Raw genomic sequence first — 12,744 nt, forward strand, 5'->3', positions numbered from 1 at the left:
GATCGGTGTTTATATGTCAATGAAAACCTACATTCATTCTGTTCATCATATAAAGCATTTATAGAGTCTCTTAGAAAAAATTCTTAAAAACAAGAAGTGTCAAAGCGGTAGTTGCGTGGACTGGGAAAAACAGAAATATCTCCGATTTCTTTGAAAAGATCTTCCTTTGTGTTCTGAAATTGAATGAAAGACTTGCGGGTTTGGAAAGACATGAAGGTGAACTAACTCCTTAAATTACAACAGCAACAAAAAAAAAATGAATATCAATCGATAACTGAAATCATTTGTAATATCGGCTGATAACTGATATAGTATCGATATATTGTACATCCCCAACTTTCACCAATAATTGTTGCATTTTACAAACCCTCATCTATCTTAGGCTTCTAAATAACTTTACCTCCTGACCTATTTCTGTCAGCACGAGCAGTTTCCGAAGCATAAACCATGCTCATCACCAATAAACTTAATGTGTATATTGACTCGAGAGGGCAAGTAACAGTTCTGTTCTGTAAGTTGGCCCGAAATCCTTTCATCATCCTTATTTTTGAGCTCTGCTATGTATGTTTGTCTGTTGTCTTAAAATGTAAAAGTGTGTAATTGAATCTGTTGTCTTTTTGATGTGATCATGTTTGATTTCCCTGTTGTCTGCATTCATTCATTTCTTGTGATTGTCTAGCTGTGTCTCTTTCCTATATGTGTTTTTGCATATCTCTCTCTCTCTCTCTCTCTCTCTCTCTCTCTCTCTCTCTCTCTCTCTCTCTCTCTCTCTCTCTCTCTCTCTCTCTCTCTCTCTCTCTCTCTCTCTCTCTCTCTCTCTCTCTCTCTCTCTCTCTCTCTCTCTCCCTCTTTCTCTCTTTCTCTCTCTCTTTCTCTCCCTCCCCCTCCGCCTGTCTGCTCTGAGTGTGTGTGCTCGCCAGACATGCCCATGCCCTGGAGCCAAGGACCATGATGCAACCGTGTTTAAGCTCGAATATTCCCTCCCTCCAGACGTTACTGACGGACGTTTCAGCACAGAGAAGTGACAGGGAAGAAGTAGCAGAAGAAAAAAAATTAATCGATCCACTTTACAGCCTTTACAGTCCCCTGTGTCCTTAGAAAGCAAGAATACGAACAGAGTGCACTCTGGGATTTGTAGTTCAGCTGACTCTTCCACATAACCCTGAATTCAGGTCACTCGACTGAGTGAATAACAAATGAACCCTCTAGTTATTTACACACATCGATTAGACACTTATTACACGGTTGGTCTAAGATAACCTTGAGGATGTACCATACAACCTGCATTTTGTTTTTGCATATGTGGTTGTGGTTGGATCACCCAAAAATGAAAATCCTGTCATCATTTATTCATTACAAATTAATTTTGAAAAAGGTTTGTGTTTTTTCACACAATGAAAGTCAATGGCGTCCAGTGTTTTGGACCCCATTGACTTTCATTGTATGGACAAAAACAATTCTTCAGAATTTCTTGTGTTCCACAGAAGAAATGTAGTCAGACAAGTTTGGAATGACAGGAGGGTGAGTAAATAATGACAGAATTTTCATTTTTGAATGATAAAGTGTCAGGAAGATGTGGGAATTGTGTGGAAAATTTTAGAATATCAAGAAGTAGCCTCCAACTCGCTTGCTCTTAAGTTACTATGGGAGGAGCGTTGAGGGCAGACTTCATGCTACTCATCCGCTTTTTCCCCTCCATCCGTGGATGCGCTTACCCCCCCCCCCTCTCTCTCCCTCTCTCTCTCTCTCTCTCTCTCTCTCTCTCTCTCTCTCAGCCCCCATCATAATTTTGTGCATTAGAGAGAGAGGTGCTCGGCTGCTTGTGCATGCAGGCACACTCTCATAAATGCGTAAATGACTGATGCTGCAAGGAGAGAGAGCGAGAGAGGAAGAGAAGGAGGGGGCAGGAGTGCAAAGGGAATCAGCGCTAGCATCAGAGAGAGAGAGAGAAAGAGAGAGAGAGAGAGAGAGAGAGAGAGAGAGAGAGAGAGAGAGAGAGAGAGAGAGAGAGAGAGAGAGCGATAGACCAGACAGGGAGGAGAGGAGAATAGAGGACAGTCGGCTGCATCGCTCCTCAAACACAGACGGAGGTGGAGAGAGGAGAGGATGAGAGACTGGGGGAAGGAGAGGACAAAAGAAGACCACTGTGCCATTCATCACGCCGTTCCACAGAAGTGAGGCTGGACGAGACTCACGCTGAACAAGGGAACCGGCGTGACTTTGTGATTTTTGAAGAGAACCGAAGAAACGGATAAGAGAAAAGAGCGTGTTTTTGTCTTTCAGGGAGGGGACTGAGCCAGAAAGCGAGTGAGGGAGAAAGAGGAGAAGGAGGAGGATTGTCTGGCACTGTTTAAATATTAACGTGATTATGATTTGAACATGGAGGTCGTTCGGTTTTACCTAAAATGTGACTCTCTCACTCTCTTTTTTTAATTCAAGAACTTGAGGAATAAAATATGACTTTTTCTTTCTGCAACAACTACGCAGTGAGGTCACATAAAACTCTTTAAAGCTCCTTAAATTCTTTCACTTTGACTTTTTTGGATGGCAGCTTACAAACTCTTATATTTCTAATGTACATAGTGCTGTCTGTTAATGAACCAGTGTTTTTTGGTGTTACTTAAGAGTTATGCAGACACAAAATCAGGTTTTTTTATTCAAAACATTTAGATGTCTTTATTTATTTGTAGTGTATTAAAAGGTGCTTTTGAATATATAGATAGATATTTAATTGATATCAGGATGACTTTTTAGTGTTTGCTAGTTCTGCTGTATTTAGCCCGGAAGCGTGAACGAGTCTCCTAAGTGTGTCTGTGTGTGTGTGTGTGTGTGTGTGTGTTTGTGTACTCTTGAGCAATATTTGATTTCCTCATTGGACTGGTGCCACAACTGCGCTCTGTGCATGTTCGGATGTGTGTCTGGTTCATTCTGTGTTCTGGTGTCAGCACCAATCACCATTGAGGTGTTGGTGGCCGCAGCAGATGAACTTTCCCGTCCTGTGCCAGCGCTCGCCGCAGAACATTGATTCTCGCTGGCTCTGAGCTCTCGAGGCTGGACGGGGAGAGAGCCGACAGGTTTTGTGTTGGCGAAACTTGTTGGCTTTTTTTCGGGCTTCTGTCATGACTCTGTCTCGCACGGTTTTTCCTCAGTCTGTTACCATGGCAACAGTTTCATTGGCATGTTAAGTTCTCACGCTTTGTCTTTTGCAACTTCAGTGCGAGTGTGTTGCAGTGTCCCAAGTTACGCTTTAAACTGGACTTTAAGTTCAATCTCGGCAGTTTTAGGAAAGAGTCGTGCCTTCAGACCGTACAAGGGTTCAAGGTGCTTTCTCTGAAACTTTTTATTCATTCAGTTGATCTCTTAATCAGAGTTGCTATATCCAACATTGGCTTTTTTCACCGACATTCAATATCATTGAAAATGGTGTAGTTAAACTCAGGTTTTTCCATCTGTGCTGGATCTCAACTGCAGTAATTCAACATCCGATTTACCTTTATGTTTATTAATGTGATCCAAAACGGCTAGTCTTAATCTCTTAAAGACACAGAAGCTAGTTAGCTACACATACGATTGACGACAGTCTTTCTATGTGGCTGGTTTACTTGCCTTTGGTTTTACTTCAGATGAACAGGAACCTCTTAACCTTTAGATACAGTTCAGCCAGTGTTGATTTGGCAGCTGGTTAACTCATGTTTACTGGATTCTGAAACAACTCGTCATATCCAAACAGGAATTTTGCCATATTCCGAACTGACAGGTGCTACACCCAAGCTAGGTTACCATTGTGTGTTAAACCGTTACTGATATTATTTAAATGTTGTTAAAAAAATTTTTTTAAATGTATTAATTTCTACTTCTCTGTATAGGTTCCCCTAAACACTGTGCTACTTCTGTGCCATTCTGTGTTGATGTCAATAAAGTTCATGACACGATGAGCATCTCTGAAATACAGTAAGGACACGCTGTGCAAGTGCACAATTTTTAGTGAGCAAGGCTGTTTGGATTCGGTGAGCTCTGCAGTGCTAAAATACTGATTCCGTGCCATGTCGTTGTGATACAGACCTTGCAGCACAGGTCTCCGGTCTGAGCGGTTCTCTTTACAGGTGCTCTATGATACATTTCACTGCAACAAAAGCCTAATATCTCCGTTAACAAGATGCTTTGTAGATGCAGTGCAGTGCAGCACACATAAATCCCCCCGGGTCCCTCTGGTCTTGTTGTGTTCCAGCTGAGATAATAGGACGGCCTTGTTGACTTTGACTGCCAGTCACATCTGTTGGAACAACTTGAAATGTCTCGCATTTGTTCATGCACATCTGAGGCAAGACACACTCTCATTTTGTAGCCCTGTGGCTTCTTTGTGGTCACACACTGGTGCTAAAAAAACAAAAACAATCAAAAACACCTGAACGGACAAAGTAAGCCACGGCAATGGAAGCTCAAATTGTTTTTGTGGTTGCACATGTAAAATATATGCAGTGAAAACCATTGTAAATGGAACAAGACTGAATTCGGCCCAAGTCGTCTGGACTTGGCTAGAAACTGGTGTTTATAACAGGAGTAGAAACTGTTAATGGTCTATAAATGCTTATCATTTGTGACGTTTAGTGTTACCCTGGTTTGTTTTCTCAGAACTGTTGGAGGTTGCAAGACTGTTACCTCTCTATCAGAGGTTTTTAAAGTGCTTTACACTGGGGAAGTGCATCGGTGCGGTTAAATTCAGCGTTTGACTTTGCTAAGTGACATTTAGAGGGTAGGTTTTCACTCAGGAAACAGATCTATAAAGAGCTGCTCCATCCAACACTGTTTGCCTGATTTTGAGGTGTCATTTAGGCTAATGAGCAACTGATTGATTTTTCCAGTTAGCATCTAATGAGCATATCTCTGGAGGCGGTACTTCAAATTTGGCCAATCGGGTCTCATTATCATCACCCTGACAGTGCTGGAACGTGCTTGTTTTAAGAACATCATAGTTCCCTTCTTCGCAGATCACACCAAACAATCAGTGGTTCTCTAAATGGTGCTCGAACCCATGTTGTCTTCTATACAGCCATATTTACCTTTGACTTAACTGTTTCAGGGCTTTCCGAGTCTAGGTTGTCCTTTTCTAAATCATATTTCTACAAACTGTTGTTTATCAGGGTTAATTATCTGTGTCTAATATAAAATGTGTCTGTCGATTCAGTGAATTATTAACATTCATTTCAGATTGCAAAGCGGCTCAGGTGTTTTTTTTTAAAGGCAAAAAGGAGTAGTAGGACAGCCTGGAGAACGGGAAAGAAGACGAGGGAGGGGGCGCGGGGGAGCGAGAGATTATCTGGAAGAAGAGAGCTAGTGTATTGGAGAGGGAGAGAGAGCTGGAGAGGCAGAAGCTGGAGGAGGAGAGGAGGAACGCTGTGGAATACACAGTGTGGAGGCTGAGGGAGGGATTCCAGGAGAGGAAGGATAGAGAGGAGGATAGACTCAAAGAGAAGAGTGCAGAAGGCGCAAAAGCAGAGAAGCCTGAGGTGATCTGGAAAAAGCGAGAGGAAGAGGAGGAGAAAGATAGGGATAGAGCTCAGCTTGGCGACAGATGTCCCAAAATCATCTGGAGGAGGAGGGAAAGGGAGTGACGGGAAAAGATGGGTATGTGTCAGCGCTAAGCGCTTTTAGATGTGTGACAGGAACTGAGGTGGCAAATTTAAACTTGCGGTATAAGTAAATCCACGCGTACTAAGACTTCATGTAATCTAGGTGCTAGATAGCGCACATCAGGGGTCTTCAAACTTTTTAGGCCACCTTTTATTGTATGGAATTAAGTGTTAAATTTAAGCCTGTCTTATAATAATGTGCATAGTATATTAATATATTTATATACTTTATTATTATTAAAACCTATAAAAATCTTCATTAAGGTACAGAGTAAATTAACTTGTATGGTACTTTGCTATTTTACTTGATGCATTTTGATGTTGAAAGAAAAATTAAACATTGAACTGTTCTTTAGCTGAACATTGTATGAAGAATTACATTTTTCACATTAAATAGGATTGTTTCAAATCACACTGTAATTAGCGGACATTCTAGGGGTCACAAACCCGCTGTTGAAGATCCCTGGTGTACATCTTTTTAACACCTGGACTAAATTAAGTCTTTAAACCAAACTGAGAGGATTACGTTGATCGGCGCCAGTCTAATCGAAGCAGTTTGATTCATCATTAAATGATCCACATTCGCTGGATCAGTACTTTAGCATTTTCCATCCATCTCTTCCCGCTATCTTCCTCTCTCACTCTATCGATCTGTCTGTCTGACGGAAGCCTCCTCTCTTAAAGTCTCAGCTGCAGCTAATAGGCTTTTTATGGGACTCTGTCAGACAAGAGCTTGTTCAGTGGAGCCCGGCACATGCAAAGACAATGAACACATAAACACAACTGCATGCATATAAAATGGAGCAAAACTCTTTTGAGTTTTCTTTTAAGACAGATTGTGTCTGAGGCATTTTTTATAAATCTACCAATAACTTCATGACAATCATACTATATTTAGTGATTCATAGTGTCCTAAGAAGCTCTATGCAGACTTGAGATCTGATGCAAAACCTTCTACACGCTGTGTACGACAACAGCAGAAAACTTTGTTACTTTTTTGCATCTGTCTTTTCGTCTCTTTTCGCATCCCGTATTTGATACTTTCCGGACAAAACATTCAGAACACTGTCATCTCTCTGCCGTGAGGATGAAGGAATCTGTGGACGCAGAGAAAAAGAGGACTATAAAAGACAAGTTATCGATTGTGATAGAGCGACGTAGAAAGACATTTAAGGACATTTAGTGGACACTTAGACGGCTGAGACATCATGGAGCTCGTCCCCAAGACCAAATACACGCCCTTCAGGAGCGACTCCTTCAGCTCAACAGACGAGACTGTGTCCAATCCCTCACTCCCTTCTTCTGCTCCTCTCACTCCTCTCACTCCTCCTGGCATCCCTCCTTCTCTCTCCTCGTCCTCCCTCACCCCCATCCTCCCTCCTTCGTCCCCACGGCAGGCAGAGAACAGTCCCACCACCCTCTGCTCCTTCTTCCCCAAGATGGGAGCCCTGCGGCTGGGCGTGTCTTCCAATCTGCTCCCAGGCCTGAAGGCCTCCAGCAGGCCGGCGAGCATGCCAGGCGGTCAGGGAGTTTTGGGAGAATCTCCGGAAGACACTAGGACCTCCTCCGCAAGCTCTTCTCTTCCTCCTCCTCTTCCTCTCCTTTCTCTAACAGCCCCGTCTCCTCCTCCTCGTCCCCCACAGGATATGAACCGGTTGGGCGTGGCCTCGCGGAGGGCCCGTGTGGAAGGTGGTCAGCTTGGCGGAGACGAGTGGACGCGGCACGGCTCCTTTGTCAACAAGCCCACCCGAGGTTGGCTGCACTCGGACAATGTGGTCAGCACCAGTGGGGTCTCTTACACTGTCAGGGTAAGATGCATGTATGGGTCTGTCTGTCCGGTTATCTGTCCTCTACCCATCCCTGGTTTCTTGTCTGGTTGGGTTTCCCTTTTTTCACTCTTTCCATTGAATTAATTAGTGGTGCCTTTACTATAAACTCCTGACCTTAAGTATTAAGCTTTGCTGCATAATTCCTAACATACTGTTTGTGCTACGCACACAACTGTTTAACTTAAATTCAACTTAAGAAGAGGTGTAGTGTCACAAGCGGTTGATGATAAAGCAGACAAAGAAATCTTGTAGACTTGCACTGAACAAGAGACATCTGTGATGTACAGGATATCTTAAGCCAGTGCGTCCCAAACCTGTCCTGGAGGACCCCTAGCACTCCAAATTTTGCATGTTTCCCTCATCAGATACCATCATCAGCTTATTAGTAGAGATGGCAAGACCTGAAGTTGGTGTGTCTGATGAGGGAGACATACAAAATGTACAGTGCTGGGTGTCCTCCAGGACAAGTTTGGGAACTACTGTTTTAAGCTACAATCACACTGCAAGTGCTCAATTCTGATTTATTACAGTGTCATCATTATATACAAGTAAACATGGAGGCAGGCTACCAAAATCATTTGAGGCGATTTTTGAGTTGAGGCGATTTCAGACACAAACCAGAACACCTTAGTATTACTACTACTACTACTAATAATAATAATAATAACAATATTCTTAATTTATTAAAACAACTTTGGATGTAAAGTGGATTGAGATCAATGGATACACAATTATAGAAAAAAATCATTTAGAAAATTATTATTTATTTATTTAACTTTTTGTCTATTTGTCACTGAAAGACATCTAACTTGGTTCTTTTGGGGGGAAAAAATGGAAATTGGTCATTTTTAAGATAATGCTAATTTTAACATAAGTTGGTTAACAGCTTGGAATTCTGTTGATTTGGATTTCTGTTAATTCTCTCAGTGAAACTGATCTGTTTAATATGCTTAAAGGGTTACTTCAGTGATTTAGCATTAATCTGTATTTAAACTGAGTCATTAATGTAGTAGAAATGTAAAATTATTTTTGATTTTGGTGCCCTCTAGACTAAGAAAAGACAGAAAATGTATTCATTTTGTTCAACTCCCAGAATGCACTTGCTTCGCTGCTCTACGAGGCCACTCCCAAAGCCACCACTACTGGATCACTTTCCCACTATTTTCATTTTTTATAAAATCAGTTCAGTTAGAGAACAAACACTACAATTAAAACTGAACGTATTTGTTCAATAAAGTGTGAATGAGCCAAACGAGAGTCACGGCACAAAAGCAGCAGGAACCGAATTAATTCATTCATTAGATTACATTCAGTCATTCACACCGTGTTCAGTCTGGCGCGTTTTCAGTTCATGCCTTTGGAAGCTTAACTTTAATAGGAATTAATTAGAAAAGTTGAAACACTCCCTTTGCTCTGCACCACTCAGTTTACATGAATCCCCGCAGCTGCCCGAGCCGAGCGCTGTGAGTGCGATCGCACACCCCATGGAAGGGTAGATAACGTGGAAAAAGCTCCTTCTACTGGCTGTAGTCTTTAGCCTCTGGACAAAAAAATCCTCCAATGATGCAAAATGATGATATTTGTATCGTCTGAGGATTTAAAATCCAGAAACCAGCAATAAAATCGCTAACTTCATTTAAATCGCTCAAGTAACCTTTTAATAGATGTTTTTTTTTTTCCATTAATGAGTGTCATTTTCAGATGAATTCAAGTTTATGGGCCGGAACTATTGAGAACTGCTTTATTTGATTAGTGCTTCGTAATTAGAGCGTCAGTTCTCATAAAATGCACTACAGATGCGTGGTCAGCTTAATAATCTTGATGCAAGGCATCTGTGAAAACTGTATATTCTATGCTTTGTAATTGTGGTTGGAGGTCTAGCACAGGAAGTGCAGTGAGTAAAGGTTTTGTCTTCTTTGTCTTTGCTGCAGTATATGGGCTGCGTGGAGGTGCTGCAGTCAATGAGAGCACTGGACTTCAACACCAGAACTCAGGTTACCAGGTAACACATACACACACTCGCTCTGGCCTTGCACTTCCTCTCATCTTCTCTCAAATATCCAGTGTATGTATATCCACTGGCGTCCCACGGGAGTGATACACGTCATACATTCTCCTCACATCCTAATGCACATGTGCACGAACATAAACTCTCTCGAATGGGTCCGGTTAAAAGCCCCTTCTCTGATGAAAAATTCATGTTTCAAAGAGTGTGACCGAAAGAGAACGCTGGAGAGGAATGCTAAATAATGACTATTCACAGCCATTTTCTTATTCACACAACCGTTTTTTCAGTTCTCACATTTCTTTGAATAATCTGCATGCATGTATATGGGTGCACATATGAAGTTGAAGAAATAGTTGTTATCTGTAGGACTATGAGACTGCAGAACTTTTTCTGTATTAAACCACATTATTTGCTTGTCCACTTTACAACATGCAAAACATTCTACAATTCAATTTTGTGCCTTTGTATGTGAGCGAGAGATCAGGGAAGAAGGGAGGCATTATAATAGCAGCAGCCCTGCTGTGTAACCACAAAGTCTTTTAATAGAATCCTCTGGAACCCTCATGGTTTCCTCCCTTTTCTCGACGTTTGCGTGTGCATTTGCGCTGCTGTTTGTTAATGGATGTTACACACATTTGCTTCTCAATATTGACAGTATGCAGCTGCTCGATAAACTGTTTTCGTGCATAATCTTCGATTCTCACTGGAGGGTGAAATGCATTCAAGGAAAAAGCATTAAGAGGGTGTGCGTGAGTTATTGTAGCTTGGAAAACAGAACTACATTTATTTAGGTTTTTCATATTTTAAATAGAATTGTAATTCATACATTTCGGGGAAAAAAAATATCTTTTCCTCTTTTTTCTTTTTCTTTTTACCAATATGACCAAATACCAGAAAAAAATATGTTAGGGTTGATAACTGAATAATTCTGTATAAATGCATAAAAAAATGTGGTGAAAAGTAAAAGTGTTAATTTTAACTAATGCACTTTAGTCATCATAAGGCTTCAATTTAATAAAATAAATAAATGTCCTCCTTGTTTAAGAATGAAGCATGGCACTGTGTTCACGATTATAAAAAGGCATCTGTAAATGAAACCATCAACCATCTTTCCTACTGTAACTGTCTAATTTTCTAAACTTTCACTTTCTAAAGTGCTTATAAAGTGTCTGTTGTCATCAACAGAGAAGCTTTAAGGCCTGCTGTTTCCATCCAAATCAAGGCTTGGTGGCTTAATAATTGGAAAAAAAGAACTTAAAACACAAATGTATAGTATAAATATTAGTATTGTCATTGTACAGTTTTATTATTATTTATTTCACAGTGAAATATTACAGTAGTAATTCGATTTCCCCTCCCCTCCCAAAATGCCATACAGCATAGTGGTGCAGGGATGACGTCAAAGCCAAGAAGACTAAATCAACACTGGTCCGCTCAGTTTTCCTACACGGTTTTATAAGGTTTTTTAATAAACTATGCAAGCAAAATAAAGCGTGTGGTAAACATAACTTGTAGATACTTGGACATTTGGTTCTACAAAGTAAATTACACACACCATACCGAAAGCTAAAATTTGAAGCATTTATTTTTTAAATGTTTGTTTTTAATGTAACCAGATAAGACCATTATGGTGTGTGTGCAGTTTATGTTGTAGAACAAATGTCAAAATATTATGTCTACCACAGGCTTTATTTTACTCATAAATTGAAAAACCCATTATAAAACCCCATAGGAAAATCTCGAGGGAAGCAGTGGCGAATTAGTCTTCCGGGTTTTGTCGTCATCCCTGAACCACACTATTATAATGTGCAGATGAAAAATGGATTTATTAGTGTTGAGTGTTTTATAGATGACCGCTATACTGTATGACCCAGAGAGCAATTTAGTGTTTAAAAGAATAGTCTAATCATCTAAGAGAAAAGACTAATAGCCGTCCAAACACAGCCCGGATGTCTAGGCTAAAACGAGACAAAATCTGACCTGTCAGTGTAAATTTAATAGACGTCTAACCATAGCCCAAGAATAGACCAGTCATTTACAACACGAACAAGTCAAAGAAATGAAACCAAACACCTTGTAATCACTGCTGACTTTGCTTACATGATGGAATATTATACATCTCAAGTTATTTTGGCTAAAACGACATGTAACCAAATTCAAGGTTATTTTGGCTAGAAGTTGGTTACTCATAGCCGGACTATATCGGGTCTGTAGTGAACCAAGACGGTGAATTGACGACTACCGCTTGCTAGGGACCTATTCTGCTTATGACAAGATAAAAAAAAGCAACTGTTTGATTAACATAAAAAATGCAACAAACAAACTTGATTGGTGATTGGTTCTTGTATTGTTTTTTATGTCAATCAAACAGTTGCTTCTTTTTTATTTTGGTGGTGGTTTTGACAGATGCATTGATTAATCTATGGTCAAGATTTAGGCAGTAATTAAATCAGACCATTTACCATTGATTTAAATAATTCTCTGTAATTTTGTTGTGTTTTTATTCATATTTTATAAATATTTATAACGTAAAAAAAAATAATATATATATATATATATATATATATATATATATATATATATATATATATATATATATATATATATATATATATATATATATATATATATAAATAAATAACTAAGTAAAAATAAATAAATATTTTTCATCTCGGTAATAGTTTTTGTTGACAATAGTGATATTATTAATTAATTATTAATAATAAGTGAACAAGAACATTGGTTTATTTGTGTCTGCCTGTGTCCTGCATGTGTGTGATGACAGGAAGTGGAATGACTGGAGCATTTGTCTAATGTAATTGTCCCTCAGCCATATGAAATTTGGGAATGCATGAAAAGGAGTGTGATGGAAACTCTTATCTAACAATCTAATTAGGTTCCCCTCACAATGTGTGGCTGGCGCGTGTGTGTATGTTTATAAGCGTATGTTTTGTATTTCAGGGAGGCAATATCAGTGGTGTGTGAGGCAGTACCAGGTGCCAAAGGAGCTCAGCGAAGGAGAAAGGTATTCAACGCTTTATCTTATCTTACTTTCTCAGACACAGAGTTTCAGCCTTGCAATATATTCACACTTTTGTTAATTGCAGTTGTAGCACACAAACATCACACTGTTGTACGGTCGAACGAATTTCCAGTAAAAATACTTCTGTGTTATGACCATCATACAAACTGTGGCTTTTCGGAGGTTGTTAAGTATAACACCTACTTTCAGTTTGCTTATAGGGTTTGTGTGCGAGTGAGAAACCCTGCTCTGGTC

General features: G+C 40.0%; 1 protein-coding gene across 5 annotated transcripts in view; it reads left to right on the forward strand.

Moving 5' to 3' along the window:
* The window catches only part of shc1 (SHC (Src homology 2 domain containing) transforming protein 1), a 58,215-nt gene that overhangs the window by 32,506 nt on the left and 12,965 nt on the right, over nt 1-12,744 (forward strand). For 3 of the 5 annotated variants that reach the window (XM_067448791.1, XM_067448793.1, XM_067448792.1), the window contains 3 exons: nt 7,274-7,438; nt 9,391-9,461; nt 12,429-12,492. In XM_067448791.1, coding sequence (XP_067304892.1) covers nt 7,274-7,438; nt 9,391-9,461; nt 12,429-12,492 — 300 coding nt within the window. Of the gene's footprint in view, nt 1-1,843; nt 7,439-9,390; nt 9,462-12,428; nt 12,493-12,744 lie in introns of those variants that run through there. The other 2 variants (XM_067448789.1, XM_067448790.1) reach the window with 1 other exon arrangement.

This window comes from Pseudorasbora parva, chromosome 7 (genome assembly GCF_024679245.1).
Source record: "Pseudorasbora parva isolate DD20220531a chromosome 7, ASM2467924v1, whole genome shotgun sequence".
In the NCBI taxonomy this organism is placed as follows: domain Eukaryota; kingdom Metazoa; phylum Chordata; class Actinopteri; order Cypriniformes; family Gobionidae; genus Pseudorasbora; species Pseudorasbora parva.